Genomic DNA, 25,337 nt, shown 5'->3' with positions numbered 1-25,337 from the left:
CTCCCATGAAGATTACAAACAAGAAAACCCCACTGAGCAGTTCTACTCTGTAACACATAGAGTCTTCATGAGTTGGGGACCGACTCCGTGACAGCTCACAACAACATGTCAAACTGTCTCGTATTAACTAAATCAAGGGTTAATAAACCAAAATAAAAATCAAGCATTTAATAAAAATCAGGCATTCTTAGAAGACAAACCTTTTATACATTTTTAATGTTTTTGGCTCCCCAACATCTAGACCCCCTTGTTATGTATAATAAAACTTATAAGGCAGAACCTACCTCCTGCTATTAAAAAAAAAAAAAAATCCACTGCCGTCGAGTTGATTCCAACTCATAGTGATCCAATGGGACAGAGAAGAATGGCCTCAGAGGGTTTCTGAGACTGTAAATCTTTAAGGGAGCAGACTGCCACATCTTTCTCCCATGGAGCATCTGGTGGGTTTGAACCACTGACCTTTCAGTTAGCATCTGCTCGATTGTATAAAACCAGAATTCTGACTATTCCAGTGTACTTACTAAAAAAAAAAAAAAAAAGGACACTTTTCTCCACGTATATGCCATAGCTTGAGAAGTGAGGCAGTTTCTTCTAGGTTAAGAGAGAAGGTGATACATAGCCACAAGTGCTGCAAGGCAACTAGCAGCCATTTGCTGTCAGTGTGGGGCATTCTCACTTTGAATCTTAGAATGTACTTTCCAGGAGGCAAAGTCTGTGTGCTGACATGCAATGGGCATCAGTATTTAACTGTTCCCACTTACCAGTCCTCAAACTATGAAATGGCTTTCAACTTGTCCTCTCTCCACTCTGACTGGTCCACTGGCGTACTTGGCTTTGGGAGTAACTCCCATCCTCTGAGAACAACTTTGAAATCCTAGGTCAACCTTCTTGTTCCAGTGGACTCTTTATAATTTTATTTACTCTCTTTCCATTTTCTTAGTAAAATGTTGGTTTTTTATTGAGAAATCTTGACTGGTTATTCTATCTCCTTTCATTCATTTCATCCTACTCCCTAGGAGATAAAATCATAGCAGCAAAATTATGTAAGCTTAGACTATTCCTGCCAAGGATGCTCCATATCAGCCTAGCATTAAGGAATTTCTTCTTCCTCGATGTTTAGAAACAAGCCCTGGTGGCACAATGGCTAAGCGCTCAGCTACTAACAGAAAGGTCAGCCGTTGGAACTCATCTAGTGGTTCTATGGGAGAAAAGACCTGCCAGTCAGCTCCTATAAAGATTACAACCTAGGAAACCCTACAGGGAAGTTCCACTCTGTCATACAGGGGCCCTGTGAGTTGGAATCAACTCGACAGCACACAACAACGACAAAATAAGTTTAAGAGAAAGCCTGTTGTGAGAAGCATATTATTGTCCTATTCCCAGAGAGAGTGCTACTTTAAGTAGTACCCTAACAAAGGGCTTCAGCAATTAATAATTCAATTTAAAGCCACCTCTTCTTAGGCAAAATGGTTGTTTGGGTTAGAGAGATGGATCATCCAGGTAGATGATTCGGGATGGGTGCAGTTTACTTACTGCTTTCCAATGAACACCTGTGAAATTACAAGCACGTCCACTTAGTAACGGAGAAGCTAAGGACTAAAGCAACTTACTCCACGTCACGTGGCTGGTACCAAGGGAAACTGGATTTCTGGGACTCAAACCGGGCATTCGACTGCAAGCCTCAGACGTTTTCCTCTACATAACTGCATCTCTCACCTCTAAGTGTCAGTCATGGTGCTTGCCACACCCAGAGCCCAGAACCACTTCTGAGGGAAACTGCTCCATCTTGAGCCTCTCCTGACGAGACAGTTGCAGGCAGCCATCTGGGATTTGGTTACACCCCTCTCTGGCCTCCACTGAAGGAACAGGGGTAGGCCACTGACTCCCAGGGAAGCCAGTCCACAGCTTGGTCAGCTGCCGGTGAGGTAGTTTCTCACGAAAAGTTCCCACTGAACAGAGGCGATCTGAGTCAGCCAAATTCTAGCTGAGTCTTGTCCCTTTTAACCAAGAGACCCAAATTGACTCAACCTATCTGTAGACAAAGGTTGTACACACTATTCTGATGAACTGAATACACGAAATAACAGGAAATAATCCTGTTCAACGTGCTATTTCTCCACTCTTGTGTAAACATGTCCTAACAGAACAAGATGCCACATTTGGAAGTTTCCGGTTTTCTTAACCTCTGACGACTGCTTTTATTCTAGAAACAGTCTTCCCTTGGATTTCATGGCCCTACAAAATGTTGGTCTTCTTTCTACTTTTTGGTCTCTCCTACCTTTATGTGCTAGGCAGCATTTCAAGTGCTTTACATACATTATCTTACTTAAGACTCAGAGCAACTATTAATATCCCCATTTTATAGACAAAGACAGCGAGGCACAAAAACGTGGTGGTGGCTTGAATAAGGGTGATAACAGAGGAGAAGAGAATTAGGGTAGATTGCAGATTTAATCTGAAGGTAAGGTAGAACTAACGAGGCCTGGCTGCTGGATGAAAGTGGGGATAAGGGAAGGGAAGAAGCAAGGATGATGTTTAATTTAACTAAAAGGGTGGCTTGTTGTGCCATTTGTCCAGCTTATTGGTCATCTTTCATTGGATGTCTCATAAGTATCTCAAGTTCAACATGCCCAAAACTGAATTTATCATCTTTTCCATAAAATCTGCTCCTTATTTTAATATTTTCTTTTTCAAAGAATGGCACCATCGTAGTTGAGGAGGGGTTTCTTACAGAAAGCGAGGCAAAAGAGATAAGCAGTTAAGATGACAGTAAAGAGCCTTCTAAGCAGTCAATTTTTTTTTTTTTTTTCCAGCTTATTCATTTATTTACTAGACTGTTAGCTCCCTCATTTGACCATAAACTTCTTAGGTGCAGAGGTTGTGTCAATAAGTAGAGTGGCATTTATTGAGCATTTTCCAAATGTCAGGGTTTGTGTTAAGCACTTTACATGCATCAGCCCACATAATTCTCCCTTACAAGGTAGGGGCTAGAGCATGGAGGTTACAATGTGAGCTCGGGAGTGTGACCCCTTGGGTTCAAATGCTGGCTCTGTTGGGTGATTTGGGGGATGTTACTTAACCTTTCTGTGCCTCTATTATCACAGGGGGCTCTGGAAGCATAAATGAGTGACATCTAGCCCAAATAGATGAGATTGAAGAAGGTTTACTAGAAGCGGAAATGCTGAGCTGAATCTCTATTCGCAAAGTATTAGGGGAAAGATGTTCCAGGCAGGGAGCAGGTTATGCTAAGCCCCGAAAGTAAACAAAAGCACAGTAGTACCTTTTTGAAATGCCAGTGCAGTTTAATGAGATCATGGAAGGGTTGCAAACACAAATGCCTACAAGGGCCAGACGGGTAAGGTTTAAAATAAGTGAGGCTGGCCTCGAGTAAGGCAATGGGGAGCTAGCTGTGAGGCTGGTGAAAAACCACTCCATCCAAGCCCCTGCCTCCACTTACCAAGCTCCAGTACACATTCCTCTTTCTTCTCCTTGAACAGCCCAGCTCACACTGCCTAGAGGCTCCTTCACTCGCTGTTTGCTTTACCTGGAACAGGCTTTGCATGGTTGACTCCTTTGTATCATTTCAGGTGAAAGGGGATTTAAAAGAGGCCTTCCCTGGCCAGCACCCACAACCCAGCGCCAGTGGCTCCCTTGCATGCCACTCTATTTTATTTCTTCAGAGCACTTACTGTTATGTAAAAATATTTTGTTCATTATTTGTATTTTACGTATTGGTTTAATTGTATATTGGGCTTATAAATAAGATGTATTGGAGCAGGAAACTTTCCCAGCACTTTCAACAAGGCTGACACACAGTAGGAATTCAATAAGTTCTGTTTCTTTTTTTCTTTTTTCATTTTTGAATACATGAACGATGCTTTTATTGTGTGCCTGCTCAGTGCCAGGTGCTATGAGCTTTAGAGGTAGATTTGGCAATCATCAGAACATAGGTAGTGGCTAACCAGTTGCCCTTGAGGCAATTCTGACTCATGGTGACCCCATACGTGTCAGAGTAGAACTGTGCTCCAGAGAGTTTTCAATGGCTGATTTCTTACAAGGCACCTCCGGGTGAACTCAAACCTCCAACCTTTCAGTTAATAGTCAAGAACGTTAACCATTTGTGCCACCCAGGGACTCAAGGTAATGCCACAGAAATTGGTGAGAAAACCTAGGGTGTGCGTGGAGCCAAAAGATATGGAAGAATTCTTTGTAGGAGTAGACAGAAGTAGAAAAACTCTGAAAGAGACCGATCAGGAGTTGTAAGGGAGGAACCAGGAAAGAAGCAGGAGACAGAAGCCAAGAGAAAAGAGAGCCTACACTGCAAAGCAAAACTTGATTAAATAATCTGCTTCTGTCTGATTACGATGTGCAGCAGCTATCTGGATAGTTAGAGACATACCTCATTATTTTGTCGCACTGTTGTGCCAGTTTGAGGACCTCCCAGAAGAAAGCCTTACCTGTATCTGCCTGGGTTTCCTGTGATACGTCCTAATGGTGAGGTCATGTCTTCTTTTTTTTTTTTTTTAACCTGATTCAAATAAACTTCCCTGGACTTTATTACCTTCAGGTAAACACATCTCCATATACATAGTGCTACTCAGCCTTTTCTATAAAACGATTTCTTTGTTCGCAAGACATAATCTGTCATTCTTATATTCTGATCCTGTTTCCCAGCTCTTCAAGTCTTGATGATATCTGTCTTTTTCTCCCTGTGTTGCGTGAACTTTGAAACCATAGGCTTCCTTCCAGACCTCTTTATCAGCAATTAAATATATATTCAGGTTAGTGTATGTGTTAAGAAAACACAAAATGGGGTAAAAGCATAAATCGTGATTGCTCAGTAAACATTTGTTGAATGAATAATTCTCCAAGGTCGACAGAGAATTACCCTGAGATCTGAGCTTGAGGATCCCAGCTAACTGAAAACCGAAAACCAAACCCTTGCTGTTGAGTCATGAGAGTAGATATAGCCACCTTGAAAACCAAAAAAACCCAAACCCACTGCCGTCAAGTCAATTCTGACTCATAGTGACCTTATAGGACAGAGTAGAACTGCCCCATAGAGTTTCCAAGAGTGCCTGGTGCATTTGAACTCCTAACCCTTTGGTTAGCAGCCATAGCTCTTAACCACTACGCCACCAGGGTTTCCAGTGTCTTTTTCAAGCAAGTTCCACCTTCTTAAAGAATCCCTCTTATCTTAGTTAAACAATGGTCCTTTCCTCATTACTGTTATTATGTACCTTTAGTAACATGCATTTTGGCACTTCATCATATCGAATTTGGTGTTTTCTCCAGTTTTTTTCTTTTTTTTTAATGTATGTCATATCTTTCTAAGAGGAAATTTGGTTTACTTAAGGTATGGACCATGTCTTTTATTTTATGGCTCCAAGCCCAGTGCTGGCACTCCACAAATACTTGTTTGACTGAATTAAATTGGAATATACAATGGAAGAGAATTAAAATAGTATAAGTGTGGTTGGTTTCCTCTGGGTGGAGGGATTAGAGATGATTAGTACTTTTGAAACCTGATTTTCTTTGTTTGTTTTTTAATAATTTATTTCTGTTGTTGTTGAGAATATACACAGTAGAACATACACCGATTCAACAGTTTCTACATGTACAGTTCAGCGACATTAATTAAATTCTTTGAGTTGTGCAACCATTCTCACCCTCCTTTTCTGGATTATTCCTTCCCCCATTAACATAAACTCACTGCTCCCTAAATTTTCTGTCTAATCTGAAACCTTATGTTTTCGTGTTCTTTAAAAACATTCTGCAATAAGAAAGTATTCCTGCTATAACTAAAAATGATACATTAAAATATAAAAAGTGAAATCCACCTCCATTAAATCCACACATTTGAAGTATTTGAGTCTCAATTTCACTGAAGGTAGGCTATATATCAATAGAGTCCTGGAAAACTCCAGCTCTTGCTTTTGTACATAAAGAATAGGCCACCAAGACAATACAGGTACTTGAACAGACCCAATCCAATGCTCTTGAAAACACATATTTAGCAAAGTGATCCATAGAAAGGGGTGGTAATTCATTTCATCAGGACAGTGTCTTCTACCAAGCAAGTTGTCCAGAGTTTACTAAACATTTAATTGCCTCCTGTAGTTATCCAAAGTAAAAGTGACAAGTTTCTGAATTCCTTTAGCAAGATCTCCATTAGAAAGTGGGGACTGCTCACTTTTAAAAATAGACGCTTGCAAGAATGACGGAGAAAGCCTAGCCCTTTTGAATAAACCTTCAGGGTTTTGTGCATAAAATTCTAAAACCAGAGGAAGTGACAGGATGACTGAAAACCTGGGGGAGAATTTCTGGGAACTACTGACATTGTTTCAAGTGAGGTAAGTATTTGATGGAAGTGGAAGGGTTGTGAAACATCTGAACAAGGGAATGGCTCTATTGTATCCCGAAGTATAGTCTGTCTATACCTTTGGCTCTAAGTGTAAACCTGTGTGCTCTGGACTGAGCACAGAATAGAAAAGGAAGAAGACAAACAGCTCCTCCTTTACGCAAACGAAGCCCTGGTGGCCCAGTGGTTAAAACCATCGACTGCTAACCGAAAGGTCGGTGGTTGGAAACCACCAGTGGCTCAGTGGGAGAAACACGTGGCAGTCTGATTCCATACAGATTTACAGCCTTGGAAACCCTATGAGGTCGCTATGAGTCAGAATCTACTTGATGGCAGTGGATTTTTGGTTTTTACTCAAATACTTCAGCTCACCTTCGACGAATTTCTGAACGTGATCTATATCTACCAAAGCCGTTAAAAGTCATCAGATCACTAAAACCAACCCAAACCCATTGCCACTGAGTCAATTTCAACTCACAGCGATCCAATAGGACAGGGTAGAACTGCCCCATAGGTTTTTCAAGGAGCAGCTAGTAGATTCAAACTGCCGACCTTTTGGTTAGCAGCCAAGTTTTTAACCACTGCACCACCACAGCCCCAGCTACAGCCTATTTATCCCTTTAGCCTCAACCCATCTCTCACCTAGACCTGTGGCACTTGTTTATGGGATCCATGGAAAAGTATTTGATATCTCCTACTTGTCTGGACTCCTCATTTCTGACTCCCACTGGATGCTCTTCGGCTGATTACCCTCTGGAATTTCAGCATTGCAAACAAAAATAGCTTACAGTGTAAATTTCCCGTTGATTTCCACACTAAGGTTGAAAGTGAATACCTGGAACCGTCTAGGTTGATTGTTGCCCTGTATCCTTCTGACCTTAGCCACTAGGCTCATTTATCTGGCCCCATGCTAGACTCTGAAGCCAACCTAGACCCTAAGTCAAGATAATTTGTCCCACCCTTACCCCCTAGTCTCTGATGATACAATGACTCAGCAGCAAACCTGCTTTGCTGACAATCCTGCCTTCCTGTAAAATGCAGCCCTGGTTATGGGGCTTCCTCTGTTTTTGTTTGTGGGATTATTTTGTTCTAGTTTGTTAGTTGGTTGGTTGTTGTTGTTTTGTTTGTTTTTATAATCAAGCCTGTCTTGTCCTGCTAATGCAGTAGTTGGTTTCTTTCTTGTTCCCACATGTTTGAATATTTTTCTAATTCCCCAGTTCCTTTGAGATTTGAATTGTTTGCTCCCTACCGGCACCCAGAGCTTTCAGAGGCTGAAGTTCTGAATCCTAGTTCCCATGGCTATGGCTTTACTACCTTCTAATAGATTAATGAATATATAAGTAGTCACTGATTGGAGAGTCAGTGGTCCCCAGTTCCATTTTCCTTAGCCATCCAGAGTGCCTTCTGCATGCCAGGCACAGGGGTACTGAGGACACCTCAGAAAGAATGATTTAGACAGAGCTCTTGCCTTCAGAGCTCACATTCTGATGTGGAGAGACAAACAATAAAACAAGTAAATACAATTCTTGTAATGAGTATTATGAAAAAACCATGCTCCGCCTGCCTCGTGCATACTGCTGTATGCCTCCGGGTTTTGTGAACTTCCTCTTGTGTCTGCAGATGAGAGCTTACTTCAATGTTCTTCTAAGCTAAAACTGTTCCATCAAAAATCATCATAGAGCCTGGGTTTAGAACTTTTGTTAACTAAGTTGTAAAAACAGTGACTAATCCCATTAATACCAGCTGGGAATCCTTTGGCAATTATGGGATCTTCCCCTCCACACAATCATAGGAATCTGTCCCTTGACTGGGAAGTCCCAGGCTCCACGTGTGCCACTCAAAGGACTCCTACTTCCTCTTCCTTGTGACGGGTGCTTTTTGAAAAAAAAATATGTATATCTATCTAGTTATTTGTAGACTCAAATAGAACAGTGTGGACAATAGTACACTTTAATAAATGTAGCCTTTTAAAAGAAATATTTTTGAATAGCTGATTTGAGAACCTGGTTAAAAATTCAAAAGAGCATCGAGTAAAAGGTGAAATCTCTCTCCCACCCCTCCTCCGCAATCACCCAGTTCTCCTGGCCAAGGACAACCACCATTGCCAGCATCTTGGGTGTCTTTGGGGAGATATTATATGCACAGATAAGCAAATCCGAAGATTTGTTTCTTTGCAAAGATTTTACACAAGGAGAGGTGGGACCAGCATGGCAGAATAGACAGACTTTTCTGGAGAGCCCTCTTATAACAAAGACCAGAAAAAACAAGTGAAACGATTATATTTACGACAAGCTAGGAGCCCTGAACATCTAAGGCAAAGTTAGAAAACAGGCTGAGCGGCAGGGGAAGGAAGAGACGGTTCGGAAGTGGAGAGGAGTTACTGGACCTGAATCGTGGGGAGCCCTCGGGCACCATTCCTGGGAGCTGCTGACCGCAGCAGGCTGGTACTAGCATTCGGCAGCAGTTTCCTCAGGGAAAAGCAGCCAGCCACACAGCCTACTCGCACCTCCAGGACCAGAAAAGAATGATGCTCCTGGCCAAAGCTAAGTACTTGGGTATATTTTACCACGCCTCCCACCCCAAACCAGCTTCAGTGGCTGTTGATTTCCCTGGGCCTGAGAAAGGCCCTGTTGAGCACCTAGAGCCATCCTCCAGGCCCTGGTGAAGGAATAAATTCACATTTGGGGGAAAAGATAATTTGCCAGCTCCAGTAACTCTGGGAGCTCAGGACAGAAGTAGCTCCTGGCCAGGCATAAATGGTCCATGGACTTTGAGTACCTTTCCCCCCTGCATGGACCTGTGTGGGCCTATTTCAGGAGAATAAGCCCTTGCTCGCAAACTACAACTGTTTCAGCTGTGTGGTGGAGAGGTGGGTGTTTGATGTTTGACACTGCTTTGCCTATTAAACAGGGTCCTCACCTACCCACATCAGGAGCCTAAGGACTTGTGGCTCCACTCAGGTCACCCAGCCACCCATGACAGGGATCCAAGAATAACTGTATCTCCCAATTCTTACAAGCAAAAACTTTGGGTGCCCCTGGTCTGTCTGCAGAGCCCATCCACCTGTACATTCTAGGGAAGGGGGACATGCTTTCCTCAGGGACACTTGGGGGACGATTCTCAGCCCCCTGCCTTGTTCAGAGCGTGACCCCTTGCTGCAACCAGACACCAGTACCTACATCAATCACTCCTGCCCCTCTAAGACTGTAGGACAGAGCCTGTACCACACACGTGATGACCAACTACCTGGACACCTGAGCTGAATTCATACAAGAAAACTGAATGGACTCCTAGGCACATGTACCTGGTAACAGCTCTAGCCATCTGGTGACAGGACATTAGAGCTTCAAAGATGAAATAATCAAGCTAGCTCACTCAAGCAACCTATTTGGGCACATCAAAATAAAACAAAGAAAGAAGCTAGGATACAGTAAGCAAACATAAAAAAAAAAAACTAGTACAATAACTTATAGATGGCTCAGAGACAACAGCCAATATCAATCACATAAACAGACAGACCATGATCGCTTCAACAAGCTCTCAAAACAAAGAATCAAGGGATCTCCTAGATGAAAGTGCATTCCTGGAATTACCAGATGCAGAATACAAAGATTAATATACAGAACCCTTCAAGACATCAGCAAAGATTTCACACAAATGGTAGCATATTGTAGACACTGGTCTTCACCTTACTTTTTCACTTAACAATATAGCTTGAAGTTTAGTCCATACCCACAAAGTCACTTGACTCATTTTAACAGCCGAATGGTATTCTTATGCATAGCGATAACACAATATATTTAACTAGTCCCACATTGATGGACATTTAGGTCGATTCCAACCTTTACAAAAAAATTAATATTCTTGAGAGATAGCCTTTTAACATAAGATGTACTCTAACCCCCAAATTCCATAATTCTGTTGTTCTAGGTTTTTAATTACCTCAATTTGGTATTTTTTAAACATAAAATTTAAATATAAAATACAATTTTGTATTTGATCAATTTCTTTTTAAAACAACAAATGTACATAGAGGGGAAAAGGATGCTTTAATGAACCTGAAATTCCACACTGAAACACAAATTTACAAGCTGTAGGAACAAAAACCTTAGTGTACTGAGTGAACTGCAGCAGAGCGATAGGCGTGGCCCTTGTCAAGATGGGAAAGTGCCACCTTTGGCACATTTTTTCTATATTAAGAGTTCATTGTCTTCAAAATTCCTCGACCAAGTGCGGTGAAAGTAGGTCAGTGTCACTGTCTGGTTTAGGTGGTAGAAAACCAAGCACATGACTGCATGACAACAGCATAGAAACCTTCCTGCTCTGACTCTTACTGCCTTATCTTGTGACCTTTCACAAATGTTGCAAGAAAAAAAAAAAAGAGGCATGATGGTGCTGTGGAAGCTGTGGTAACTCATCAAAAGAAAGAAGCCCTGGCATTGGTCAACAGTCCTCTAGTTTCCTGTCCCTAAGAAGAACTCGGTATTAAAAAAGCAACTCTAGCTAGTCACTGAAGCTCTTGGGCTAGACTGTCTTATCCCTCTGTGTCTGTCCTGAACATTTCATGTGCTTAGTAATTGACTATTTAGTGTAGTGATGCTAAATGAAGCTTTACACTTCATAGGTTGTTGGAATTAATCAGAATTTCTCTAAAAGACATCAAAGAAACTGTGGATGAAAATCCACAGCTGTCGCCTGGAGAAAAATCACGTGTTAAGAAGCTCTTCAATTAGAGGAAATCAAGTGTTGGCCAAAGAGTTGGGGACACATTGAGGAGACCATTGACCTTGATTCGAACAAGGTAAGTGTTTTGGCAGAAATGGTAGGGGCATGAGACCTGAGAGCAGGAAAAATAACTCTCTTGTAATCCCCAAGTGTAGCCACTGTGTCCACACATTTTCAATGAGAAAACTCCTGAGGACACCACTAGGAAATTTCTAGATAGAACTAGAAGCAGTCACCAGGGATGTATGCCCAGTTTTTGAACCTGGAAGTGACCTACAGGCCATCACTTCTGAGACCTCTGGAGGTCTTCACCAGTATGTAAGGTTGCTGGTCAGTTGGAAGTTCTAGACTAAGGTAGCCATGGTGGGTTATGAGGGGCACCTGAAACTCTCTGCCTTTTAAGGATCAAATGTGAATCGAGATGTGTGGTAATCTTCATAGGAGCCATATTTCAGGAAGTAGAAGTGCTGCTCTTAGGACTACTCTCCCCTCACTTGTTTCTTCCAAAGTATTTAACGAGTGAGGATGCCCCAAGCCTTGGCCTACTATGGAGCCACTGCTTCACGTTAAGGAGTCTCTACTTCTTTAATTACGTGCAATTCAAAGTCACAATTCCAAGGTCCAGATTTGATTTCATAACTAAAATATGAATTGGCTATACTGAGTTGGTAATAGCAAAAGTGTTATATTTGCCTAATGCCTTTTTTTGAGTTTGATATAAATCACTCAGAATTTGATACTCAATTTCACCGTTTGCAAAATGAAAGATGGAGTCAGATTATATGATCGCTAAATTCCTTTCATCATTCTAACATTCTCTAAATCCACGAAAAAATCTTTCCTATACATCTTTTTCTCCTTTTAAGTAAATATAATTTGGGCGAGGGGGGTAATATAAGAGAAATTCCCTAATATCTATTTAACTCAGAGCCATAGAAGTATTTTATTTTTGTTAGAGGTTTTCTCTCAACTCTGTTTTACTTAAGAAAACAGCTATACCTGGTTATTGTTATAATAGCGACCCTTTTAAATTCTCATACCTACTCTCTCAATTACAGATAAGAAGCTCCTTTACCCAACTTTCTGCCTTTTTTAGACAATACTATAAAACATTTCCACATGCACATCCCACTATTACCACAAATGCATGCCTAAAACCAAAGCATTCTAAACATTTGCTCAAACAAGTAGTTCCTCTATCCTGAACTTCCCCCTTTTTTTCCCAGTCAGTAATACTAGAGGTTTCACACTCACACCCACTAAGTCATTTGGGGCTTCTCCCTTTTCTGAAAGTCCGTTTCTATCAAGTGTATCCAATCATTCACGAAGCCTCAGTGATGTCACATCATGATGTTTCATCGACCCCTTCCTTTCCTCCCTTGCTATCTACTTTGTTATTTCATGTCATTTGTCTGATATTGGCCTTCAAATGTGTCCCCTTGCCCCCATCCTTTCCCTTTCCAAACCATCCGATAACCATTACAATATGGATTTTCCTCAAATAGGATGTTCTCCACATCCCCTTCTGTTCAACCCCCTTCAGAGTCCTCACTGTATGTATACTGCATTCAACCCAGTCCCCTCAACTCTCTCTCCCTTTCTCTCTGTCTCTCTCTTGTTTGCAAATCTCTGTGTAATTCCGTCCTACTTTGCCTCTCCAGCTTTTTCTTATCCCTATTCTCTAAATTTCCCTGGCACTCAGTCTTTGTTTGTGCCGTCAGTTCCATTGATATGCTCTTATCCTTTCCACCTACCAAAATACTACTTATTCATCATGATCCCCCTTAACCCTTCCCCCCACCTTTTGAAATCCAGAATCATCTTCTATATAAGTCTTCCCAACCACTCCAACCTAAAATGAGTCCTCTGTCCTCTGGAGCCTATGGCATTTACGACCGCTGACACTTATAAACTATCTCGTCTTCTTAGTTTTTTTGTTTGTTTGTTTTTAACTTTCCTATGCTTTTACCTCCCCAACTAAATAGTGAACTAAGTAAGGAGAGTTGGTGTATCTTATTCACATGGGTCTTGATTCTAGAGTCAGACTCCTGGATTTTAATCCTTGCACTGTTATTTACTGACTACTCTTGGCCTCAATTTTCTCTTCTTTGAAATGGAAATAGTGAAAGTTATTACCTCAGGAGTTTTATGGATACATGCAAAATGCTTAGAATAGTGCCTGGAACACAGTAAGCAGTCACTAAATATTAGCTGTTATGAAACTATTCGTCTCTTATTTCCAAAGGACCTGGTATAGTGTCCTGATCTCTAACCATGCTTATTCAAAGTTGAATAGAATACAGTTGAGTCAGTTTTGGGAAATAAGGCAAGGGGTAAACTAATATATTGTAGAGTAGCAGAACTTCCTGGCATCACTAAAATCATGCCATTGGTGCTGTCACTTATTGTTGTCAGTCAGCCAGGCACTCTCAAGTCTCTACCACGCCCTAATACCACTCAAGAGATTTCTGAGGGCTTGGTCTAGTGTACAGGGGGTGCTTTTCCAGTGCACCCCTCCCTTCCTGGCAATAAAAACTGACCTGGCCACAGAAAGCAGGTTGCCAGTCTTAAGTGTCTTAGTTATCTAGTGCTGCTATAACAGAAATACCACAAGTGGGTGGCTTTCACGAACAAAAATTTATTTTCTCACAGTTTAGGAGGCTAGGAGTCTGAATCCAGGGTGCTGGCCCTAGGGGAAGGTTTTCTTTCTTTGTTAGCTCGAGAGGAAGGTCCTTTTCTCTTCTGAGCTTCTGCTCCTGGTTGATCTTCTCATGGTTTGGCAACTCTCTTCCCACCTCTCTGCTTGCTAACCAAAAAACCAAACCCAGTGCTGTCGAGCCGATTCCAACTCATAGTAACCCTATAGGACAGTGTAGAACTGCCCCACAGAGTTTCCAAGGAGCGCCTGGTGGATTTGAACTGCCGATGCTTTGGTTGGCAGCCGTAGCACTTAACCATTACACCACCAGGATTTCCCTCTGCTTGCTAGCTTGCATTTAATCTCTTTTATATCTCAAAAAGAGATTGACTCAAGATACACCCTACACTTCACCTGCCTCATTAACATAACAAAGATAAACCATTTCCCAATGGGATTACAAACACGGGAATAGAGGTTAGAATTTATAACACATATTTTGGGGGACATAATTCAATCCAGAACACTAAGAGCTTTTCTTTTAAGGTTGTACGAAAAATGTGGACTAGAGAGCTCTCATGTGCCCCAAAACAAGCTACCTGTCTGTTATTTTATTTGACAGGGCTCAAGAGTGGCCTACCTATTACCAAACCAAACCCATTGCTTATAGCCAATTTCAACTCATAGTGACCCCATAGGACAGAGTAGAACTGCCTCCTTATAGTTTCTAAGGCTCTAAATTTTTATGGAAGCAGACTGCCACATCTTCCCCCCACAGAGCAGCTAATGGGTTTGAACCACCGATCTTTCCTTCAGCACCTGAGCACTTAACCACTGCTCCACCAGAACTCCTTAAGAATGGCCTAAGTCAATCCCGGGGTAGCTCCATAGACATATGGACCTGAGGGACCTAACTGTTGGGCTGAGAGGCCTGGGGGGGCTGTGGTCTCAGGGAACCTCTAGCTCAATTGCCATACAGAGTTCATAAAGAATATGCTCTACGTTCTACTTTGGTGAGTAGTGTCTGGGATCTTAAAAGCCTGTGAGCAGCCATCTAGGATACTCCACTGGTTTCACCCCTTCGGGGGCAAGGAAGAACGAAGAAAACTAAGGGAAAGATTAGTCCAGAGGACAAAAGGACCACATCTACCACGGCCCCCACCAGACTGAGTCCAGTACAACTAGATGGTGCCTGGCTACCACCACTGAATGCTCTGACATGGATCACAATAGAGGGTCCCAGACAGAGCTGGAGAAAAACATAGAACAAAAATGCAACTCAAAAAGAAAGACCGGACTTGCTGGCCTGACAGAGACTGGAAAAACCCTGAGAGTATGACCCCTGAACACCCTTTCAGCTGAGTAACGAGGTCACTCCTAAAGTTCACCCTTCAGCCAAAAATTGAACAGTCCCATGGAACAAAACAAGACTAAAGGGGGACACCAGGTGCAGGGACTGGAAGGTAGGAGGGAACAGGACAGCTGGTAATAGGGAACCCAGGTTTGAGAAGGGAGAGTGTTGATATCTCGTGGGGTTGTTAACCAATGTCATACAACAATGTTTGTACTGTTTGATGAGAAACTAGTTTGTTCTGTAAAACTTCATCTAAAGTTCAATTAAAAAAAAAAAAGAAAAGAAAGAGTGGCCTAAGGAAGAAGGAAATAGGCTCAGGAAGAATTCCTTTCATCGCCCAGGCAGAATCAGGATGCCTATGGGCACCAGCCAGCAGGATGTTCTCAGCTAGGGCCCCATCATCAATAGCTAAAGAGCAACAGATGCTGACCAGAGCAGGAAAGGGTGAGCTGTACTGCTCAACTGAGCCACAGATTTTTTGATAGACAACAGTAAACTGGAAACTAGAAAGTTGGAGCCCCAAGAAGCATCGTGGATATGGCTACCCTTAAGTAGCCCAAGCAAATTCAACAGATCCAGGCCTAAACCATATGTGCTCTATAGAAAACAATTCAAAGAGGCAAGAAATAATTTTATTAAAGGTAAAAAGTGCGATCAAAATGTGAACCCTGGTCCAGTGATAGGACTGTGTGATTTGGATGCAGATAGATCTGGGTTCTTCATACTCAAGCTGTATGATTTCAAGTAAATTTTCTAGCCTCCATTTTCTGAGAGATGAGGGAGATTATAACACAGAGTTTACACAGCTGTGGTGGCAATCAAATGAGATAAGGCAAAGCAGGCTACCTAGCCCAAGGCACGTGGCAGGAGCACAATCCATGTAGTAAATCCTTTTCTTTCTCATTCTAAAAGCAGATACATCCTGCCCAAAACTAGGAGTGAGGGGCCTGGCGACAATTCCATATTTGAACGTTTCTGAAATGTTGACCTAGATTGTGCTCGGTGGTGTACATTTCACAGAAGTAGAAATTTGCTCTCAGTGCTTTTCACAGGTGCAACTCAGGGGCCCCACCTTAGTGCAGAGGGCTGTTTGCTCACAACATTCTGAGAGACATTTGGATTTATTCTGGGTTTATACTCAATTTTGACATGATTGCTAGTTCCAACAAGGCCAGTTTCTTTGATGACAGAAGTCCTTCCCCTGGGTGAAATCCCAACAGATTCATTTGTTTTAAGTCCCCTTACTGGTCTTTTTTTACTGGTCTTGTTAATGCCGGGTGTGATTTTTCCTCATTACGGAATATTGATAATAAGCAAACAACCACGGGTAACCTGAGCTAAGAAGGCGGCCTCTCGATTTTCTTGACTGTCCAGGGATGATCGGTGCTATTGCCGAACGCAGAGGCGCCCTCCTAGACAGGGCCGGGAGGGAGTGGGGAGGACAGTCGGGACCCCTGGGTTGAAAGGGGGATAGAAATGGGCGCGACGGGAGGGGACGCGGGAACCTCGGGCAGCTCCAGCGGCTGGGTAGAGGCCGACAGGTTCCAGCAGCTCCCCTCACCCCTCTCCACGCCTCCCGGGTTTTCCCCTTGGCTCGGGGTTTCCTGTTTCAGTTCTCGGTGATCTCCAGCAGCAGGTGCTGGTTTGCCAACCTCGGCTGGCTCCCGAGGAGGAGAAGGAAAAGAGGGAAGGGGAGGAGGAAGCGGCGCGGCGGCGGCGGCTGCGGGCGGGCGAGGAGCGAGGCGGCAGCCGGAGAGCCGGGTTCGCTCTCGCCGGCCGAGGAGCGGCGCGGGCGGCGGGCCGAGCCGGGGCCCCGGCGTGTGGCCGGGCGGGCGGGCGGGCGGCATGGGGGCACCTCCCGCTCGTCCCGCGCCCTAGCGGCGGCCGCGGCGGCCCAGGGCTGAGGCGAGAGGCGGCCGCCCGCCGGAGGGCCCCGGGGCTGTCCGGCTTCCAGGGCATGTGGACATGGCTGCTGAGAAGAGGCTCCAAGTAGGTTGAGCAACCGATCCGTGTTCGCGCGTGTGGGGTGTGAGTTGTGCACGCTGAGGGAGGGGGCGCCGGGACCGCGGCCCGGGGGGAGGACGCGCGGGCGGCCGCGGGCGCGGCTCCGCGATGGAAGGGCGGCCGCGGGCGCGGCTCCGCGATGGAAGGGCGGAGGCGACCGCTCGCCGCGGGCCCTGCTGCCCGCTTGGCGCTTCCTGGCGGCTCTGCCCTGCCGGCTCTCGCGCGGCCCCCAGGTTTGTCCCTCGGGAAGGGCAGGGGGCGCCGGCGGCGGCGGGAGTGGCCCTGCGGGAGCCGGGCACGGAGGCTGCGGGGCCTCCGGGCGTAGGAGCTGGGGCGGACGCGCCGGGCGAGCTCCAGGCCCCGGCAGGTCGGGCTCCCGGAGGTCGAATCGCGGAGCTTCGAGACGGGAGCCGCGGCCCGGGCGGAGCCGAGCAGAAAGCGCGGCGCGTCGTCCCCACCGGCAGCGCCGTCTCCACAGGGATTTCGGGTGAGGTGAGGCCGGTCTCCCCGGGCCCGCGGCCTAGAGCACGGGTCCACTCCCGCCCGCCCGGGCACGGCCGCCCGAAAATGGAGTTGGGCTCGGGCGCCCCAGATGGAAGCGGACCCACCGCCTGCTCCTGCGTCTCAGACCCTGGCGCGCTGGAGGGCTGAGGCATCAGCGACGTCTCGGGTCCAAGCCCAGCCATTAGCTTGGATTATCCATCCCTCAGTTTTTTTTTTTTTCTACCCCAACCGCCACCACCCCCACAGGCCAGTCCCAGGGAAAGCCCTCGCCCCTTTCACACACTGCGTTCATTACACATTTTTAACTTCCCTACACAAAGGTGTTAAAAATACAACTGGAGAAATGACAGTCGCTTTTATTCCCTAAACCGGCGCATCCTTCACCCTTTGAAGTCCCTAGAAAAACAGCCATAGCTTCCAAGTACAGATTATTCTGTGTTGCTTTCTCTTAGGGCATCCGTTAACAATCCCAGCTTGTGCTCTGTGTATTGTGATAAAGAGATGAAATACTAATCAAGATTTAGGGAAAGTTTTCCTATTGGTTGCGAAGACTGTGTTGGAGAACCCTTAGCCCCATTAGGAGCTTATTGATTCAGGTGTTTTTTATCCTCTTAGAGTAGATGCGAAGATGAGAGCTTAAGGCTAAGGACTGCAAATTTAGAAATTTGGGAAAGTTCTCCAGTTATTTTTTCTTTTTTTCCCCTAATGTCATATTGTAAACGGAAAATACTTGATATGTCTCAAACACATTTTTTGGACTTTCCAAGAACCATGAATCAGGGATAGAGTGTGTTAATATTTTTTTTGTCTTAACTATATTTTTTGTATTTAGGGTTTAGAGGGAAAGACGCCCATTTATTTAATCTTGCATATACAATTAATTTTAGTAGGAATTTAATTTTAGAATATATAGCTATCTTCACCAAAGATTTGTAAAATTATCTTACTATGACAAGCCCAGGAAGATGCCTGTTTCAGACTTGCTCCTCTGTTCATATATTTTCTTATAATTTATAATTTTTACTTTAAGTCACCTGAATCTGTCTACTTGAAGGTACAGAAAAAAAATATCAGAATGATCTAATAACTGTGTATCTGTAATTCAAAACGTTTTATTGTGTATTCGTACTTAAAAATGGATTTTACTTTCTAAGTAAGTTATAATTCTTTTTGGGGTATATGAAGAGCTTCTAGCGTCTAGTCATTACAGAAGTGCTTGAACATTATAACCAAAGTAAAATGAACTTTTAAACAAAACAGCAACCAAAAAAGATGTCAGTATTTTTTAACCTGGACTTAATAATGAAACTATTGAAGCTATTTTAGCATAATGGAAAATATTAAAGGTTAGGAAACAGAAACATGGAATGTTTGTATGCTGATAGGAGTTTTTATTAGTCACATCCTCTAACAAATTTTTTTTTAATTACCAGACTAATAAAAATATCCTATTTTAGATAAGTGGCTTCTCTGGAGCTATGTTTTCATGGGTTGTATTTGCCAAATTGAACCCCTAGTGGTTAATAGAAATTGGATTCTAAAAGTGTTTTTCTTATCTATCTTACCTTCATTTTAGCAGACCATAGTGGTTTCCACATTAATTTTAATTACTATAACAGATGTGAATGTGTCGCTATCATTTTATACCTTCTTAGTGTTTTTGCACATAAATTCAGAAGAATTCGACTTTCATTTTGATTTGGTATATTGCAGTTTTTTGTTTTTTAAGAAACAAACGTAAGATGTTAATTAGGGCTGCTGACTTCTCTGGGTGGCGAGGTGGTTAAAGCACTTGGCTGCTAACTGAAAGGTTGACGGTTCAAACCCACCAGACGTTCCATGGGAGAAGGATGTGGCAGTCTGCTTCTGTAAAGATTTATAACCTTGGAAACCCTAAGGGGCAGTTCTACTCTGTCTTATACGGTCACTATGAGTCAGAATCATCAATTCTTCTGCAGTGGGTTTTCTCTAGCGTGGGAATGTAGGACTATAAACTAATCTGCAGTTCTCGCGCGTTGGAGACTGGTGTACTTCCATTCTGTCAACAAATAATTGTTGTTAGTTGCTATGGAGTGGATTCGAACTCATGATGACCCCAGGTGTTACTGAGTAGAGCTGCACTGAACGGTTTTCTTGCCAGACCTTTTCTTCCACGGTACCTGCTGAGTGGGCTAGAACCACCAACCTTTAGTTTAAATGCTGCTTTTATGTGCCATGCAATCGATTTACCACTCACGGTAACAGTCAAGTGCAAACTGTACCACCTAACAGTCTTCAGCAAATAATTGTTTAGTATCAATGTAGGTGCTATGTAAGTCCCCCTGACCTCTAAAAGGGGATTCTGAACAAACAGAACATAATGCTAGATGGAATACTAAGTGCCGTGAGGGAAGTGAGAAATTCAGTTACTGGAAAGACTACATGCAAGGCCTCAAAGGTAGGATTCAAGCAGGTAGAGCTGTGTTGGAGATTGAGTCCCAAAAGAGTACTATGAATCAAGGAGTCCCTAGGTGGTGCAAATGGTTAAAGCACTCAGGTGTAACCGAAAGCTTGGAAATTCAAGTCCGCCCAGAGGCGCCTTGGAATAAAAGGCCTGGCAATCTACTTCTGAAAAAATATCAGCCACTGAAAACGCTACAGAGCACAGTTCTACTCTGACACTCACGGGGTCACCATGAGTTGGAATTGACTTGACCGCAGCTGGTTTACTGTGAGTCAAGGAACCGTGGCAAGAAAGCAAGGCGTCTGGAGTGTCTGGAGGTGATAGGAGTAGTAGTGATTAAGATTGCTGGGATAATTTTGTGGTTTCGTTTTTATTGGAAAGAGAATAGATAAGATGGCTAATGAATGAAAGATGTATTAAACCAAGATTCCAAAATTTAAACCTAAAATGTTAAGATTCTGGGGTTTTGTCTCAAATTTACTAAAAGTTCTAAAAATGTTTCTTGTGTCCTAAGTGCTAATATACCTCAGGGGAAGAAGACTTGGCACTTCCATTAAAGATTACAGCCAAGAAAACCCTATGGGGCAGTTCTGTTCTGTCTCATGGAGTCACTCTGAGTCAAAAACAGCTGGAAGGCACCTAGCAAACAACATGCCTCATGGACCTGCAACATAAAACCTCATGCGTTAGTTAGGAAGCTAAAGTCCTAACATTTAACGAAAAACATACACCGTTGCTGTTCTTTCATAATTAACGGTACAGGGGAGTGATGAATTAGTGAAAATGTGGTTTTTTTTAAAAATCTTTTTCATTCCAGAATATACCTTCAATTTCTTGGTTATCCAATAGGAATTAAAAATACATGTATATACACATAAGATTTTTGTAATTAAATGAGACAATATATAAAAAGTACACGTTGCCTGGCATATAGTAATTTTTGGATTTTAATAGGGTAAAGATAACATTCATATCTGTGCTGTCAAATATCAGTTCTTTATCCTTGCTTTGAGAAACTCTGGTGGCACAATGGTTAAATGCTCAGCTGCTAACCGAAAGGTAGGTGCCTCGAACTCACCCAGTGGTTCGGCAGGAGAAGAGGCCTGGTGATCTGCTCCTGTAAAGATTTCAGTCTAGGAAGCCCTATGGGGCAGTTCTGCTCTGCCCTACAGGGCTCGCCATGAGTCAGAGTTGACTCGACAGCACACAACAACAACATCCTTGCTTTGGTTTTTATAGCTGACATAATTAAAAAAAAAAAAGTTGCTGTGGAGCCAGTTCTCATGGCAACCTCACGTGTGTCAGAGTAGAACTGTGCTCCACAGAGTTTTCAATGGTTAATTTTTCAGGAAACAGTTTGCCAGGCCTTTCTTCTGAGGCATCTCTGGGTAGACTCGAACCTGCAGCCTTTCAGTTAGCAGCCAAGCACATTAACCACTTGGACCTCTCAGGGAACCTGACATAATAATACCCAATATGTACTGAGCACTGATGAGCCAGACACCATGCTAAGGCCATTACGTGCCTTATCTCATTTAACCCTTCAACACCTCTATGCGTTGCTTTTATTTCCTCATTCTATAGATGAGGAAACTGAGACACAGGGAATTTGAGTAACTTGCCCACAGCCACACAGCTAGTACGTTTCAGAAGGGAATTGGAATCCAGACTGACTTTACAACCCAGCCCCTTAAACACTTAACCACTGTAGCAGCTCTGCTGCCCTAGGTTCTATTTTTAGTTTATTCTCTAAATATGTCGTGGTGCTTGTTCACATGTTGACGCACACCGTTTGAAAATTAAGAAACGCGTGATGATTAGTATTACGGGAATGGAGGATAAGAGAAGTATATTAGCTTTTTCCCTACAAAGTAGAGTAACAGGACAATACAGAAATTCTGGCTGGCTGGATAGATCGAAGGCAAAGACCATCTTTTCAGCACATTGTTTATATCCAGTAAAACAAACCCATACACGTTTTCTGCCCAGTGTGGCAAATGCTTTAACAGCAGTGTAGCCACGAAGAGGAGCACTTTTCAGTGAAAATCTCAATGGCTTTTTATTGATTTTTTTTTTTTTTTAAACAACTCTTATCACTAGTTACAGAAATGGAATATGCATGTTGTGGAAAATTTAGAAAACATAAAGTACAAAGAATTTTCAAAACACCTATAGTCCAATAACCCAGAGATAAAATTATGGTGAATTTCACACTTTAATTTCTCTATGGTTTGACAATGAATTGCTTTACTGTCTTAAGGTGAAAATAGAGAATAAAGTATAGTATGAACAGTTTCACGTTACAATACTGACAATAATTCTTATGCCCAGTGAATTAGCCCAAAGCCAAGTCCGTAAGCAAATGTCTGTACATTCAAAGCATTCTGCCTTTAAGATAATTATCAAGTCTCAAAGGGTGAATTGCAAATAGGTGGAAATTCCCAGGATCTTCCTTCTAGCCTGGAACATCCCTCCCTTACCTTTTGCCTTGCTCACACCTCATTATTCAGGTCTCAGCTTGGATATCACTTCGTCTACTCCATTGTGGCTTAAGATTGTTAATAGTAGGTTGCGTTTATTGTGCAAATAATTGTTCTAAGTGCTTTTCATGTATTGATCCACTTAATCCTTACTACACTCCTATGAAGTGTTTCAATTCCTCTTTTTTCAGATGAGGAAACTGAACCACAACATGGTTTAATAGCTTGTTCAAGATCTCGGTTAATAATGGGGTTCAGACTTACGCTAGTGTCCCTGTTCTTAACCACAATATTAGCGTCTCTGTAACCTAATGCATGTTAACAGATTCGTCTGTTATTGTGAGGTTAAAACGATTTACTGGAATCATCTTTCTTGGGGGTTTAGTTTTAAAAAATACATCTTTTTCCCATATAATCAGAATCATGCTGTGTATAGAGCTTTGTATCCTGCTTTCCCGCCCCAATTTAACTACACTAAGAATTTTGTCATGACATTAAATATATTTCAAACATTTTCTTCCTAAGAACAGGTCATTTTATTTAGTCATTCCCACATTTCAGTTTACAAAAAAAAAAAAAACCCAGCGCCGTTGTTGATTCCGACTCATAGCGACCCTATAGGACAGAGTAGAACTGACCGGTAAAGTTTCCAAGGCTATAAATCTTTATGGAAATGGCTGCCACATCTTTCTCACGCAGAGTGGCTGGTGGGTTCCAACTGTGGACCTTTTAGTTAGCAGCCAAGCTCATTAACCACTGTACCACGATGTACCCAAAACCAAACCCACTGCCATTGAGTCAATTCTGACTCATAGTGACACTATAGAACAGAGTAGAACCGCCCCATAGGGTTCCCAAGGCTGTAAATCTTTACTGAAGCAGACTGCCACATCTTTTTCAGGTGGAACAGCTAGTAGGTTTGAACTGTGGACCTTTTGGTTAGCAGCTGAACGCTTTAACCACTGAGCCGCCAGGGCTCTTATAGTTCAGTTAGACATTTGTTCGTTTCTGCCAGGTATTTTATTGTCCTAATGTTTCTGTTGAACATCCTAGTAAAAAATAATTTTCTGCATCTTGTTCTTAGGATGGATTCCTAGAAGTAGTGATCGAAAAGAATGGCTTTAAGGTTTTTGATGGCCAAAAAAGCTTTCCAGAAGAGTTTTATTGATGTGTACACTCATTGGCAAAGAGCGAGAATGTTGGTTTCCTCCCATACTTAGAATGCACCACTAAGTATTAACTTCTAAAATCTTTCACAGTTAGGTGAACATTAGTATCGAATTTTTAGTGTGGATTTTTCTGCTTATATTTTAAATTATTCAAGTAGTGCAAATTGATTAAGAAAAAGCAAAATATAGAGAAAAATCATAACAACCTGAAAACTCCTTATTCAAAAATAACTTCTGTAAATGTTTTGATATATATCCTCCAGTGTCTGTCAGTTTGTCATACTGTGGGGGCTTGCGTGTTGCTGTGACACTGGAAGCTATGCCACTGGTATTCAGATACCAGCAGGGTTACCCACAGAGGACAGATTTCAGCTGAGCTTCCAGACTAAGACAGACTAGGAAGAAGGACCCTGCAGTCTACTTCTGAAAAGCATTAGCCAGTGAAAACCTTATGAATAGCAGCGGAACATTATCTGATACAGTGCTGGAAGCTGAGCCCCCCAGGTTGGAAGGCACTGAGAAGATGACTGGGGAAGAGCTGCCTCCTCAAAGTAGAGTCGACTTAACGGCGCGGATGGAGTAAAGCTTTCAGGACCTTCATTTGCTGATGTGGCACGACTCAAAATGAGAAGAAACAGCTGCAAACATCCATTAATAATTGGAACCTGGAGTGTACGAAGTATGAATCGTCAAAAATGAGATGGAACACATAAACATCGATATCCTAGGCATTAGTGGGCTGAAATGGACTGATGTTGGCAATTTTGAATTGGACAATCATATAGTCTACTATGCTGAGAATGACAACTTGAAGAGGAATGGTGTTGCATTCATCGTCAAAAAGAGCGTTTCAAGATGTATCCTGAAGTACAATGCTGTCAGTGATAGGATAATATCCATACACCTACAAGGAAGACCATTTAATACAAATATTATTCAAATATATGCACCGACCACTAGGGCCAAAGATGAAGAAATAGAAGATTTTTATCAGCTGCTGCAGTCTGAAATTGATCAAACGTGCAGTCAAGATGCATTGATAATTACTGGTGATTGGAATGCAAAAGTTGGAAACAAAGAAGTATCAGTAGTTGGAAAATATGGCCTTGGCAATAGAAGCAATGCTGGAGATTGAATGATAGAATTCTGCAAGACCAACGACTTCTTCATTGCAAATACCTTCTTTCACCAACATAAACGGCGACTATACCCATGGACCTCTCCAGATGGAACACACAGAAATCAAACTGACTGCATCTGTGGAAAGAGACAATGGAAAGCTCAATGTCAGTCAGAACAAGGCCAGGACCCCACTGTGAAACAGACCATCAATTGCTCATATGCAGGTTCAAGCTGAAACTGAAGAAAATCAGAGCAAGTCCACGAGCCTTGAGCATATCCCACCTGAATTTAGAGACCATCTGAAGAATAGATTTGATGCACTGAACACTAGTGACCAAAGACCAGATGAGTTTTGGAATGACATCAAGGACATCATCCATGAAGAAAGCAAGAGGTCATTGAAAAGACAGGAAAGAAAGACAAAGATGGATGTCACAGGAGACTCTGAAGCTTGCTCTTGAACATCAAGCAGCTAAAGCAAAAGGAAGAATTGATGAAGTAAAAGAACTGAACAGAAGATTTCAGAGGGTGGCTCGA

At 42.8% G+C, this 25,337-nt stretch overlaps 1 protein-coding gene across 3 annotated transcripts in view; it reads left to right on the top strand.

The window, feature by feature from the left end:
* The first annotated feature begins 10,928 nt into the window (after nt 1-10,928).
* Nucleotides 10,929-25,337, top strand: part of ZC3H12C (zinc finger CCCH-type containing 12C) — a 90,620-nt gene continuing 76,211 nt past the window's right edge. Inside the window, exon 1 of one of the 3 annotated variants that reach the window (XM_049889341.1) lies at nt 10,929-11,162. Coding sequence is in view for 2 of the 3 variants with exons in the window: in XM_049889337.1 (XP_049745294.1) it covers nt 17,191-17,574 (384 nt within the window). In the remaining variant the exon portion in view is untranslated. Of the gene's footprint in view, nt 11,163-16,915; nt 17,068-17,143; nt 17,575-25,337 lie in introns of those variants that run through there. The other 2 variants (XM_049889338.1, XM_049889337.1) reach the window with 2 other exon arrangements.

This window comes from Elephas maximus, chromosome 7 (assembly GCF_024166365.1).
Source record: "Elephas maximus indicus isolate mEleMax1 chromosome 7, mEleMax1 primary haplotype, whole genome shotgun sequence".
NCBI classification, from domain to species: domain Eukaryota; kingdom Metazoa; phylum Chordata; class Mammalia; order Proboscidea; family Elephantidae; genus Elephas; species Elephas maximus.
The sequence above is the reverse complement of the archived record's forward strand: the minus strand, read 5'-3'. Positions and strand labels throughout refer to the sequence as shown.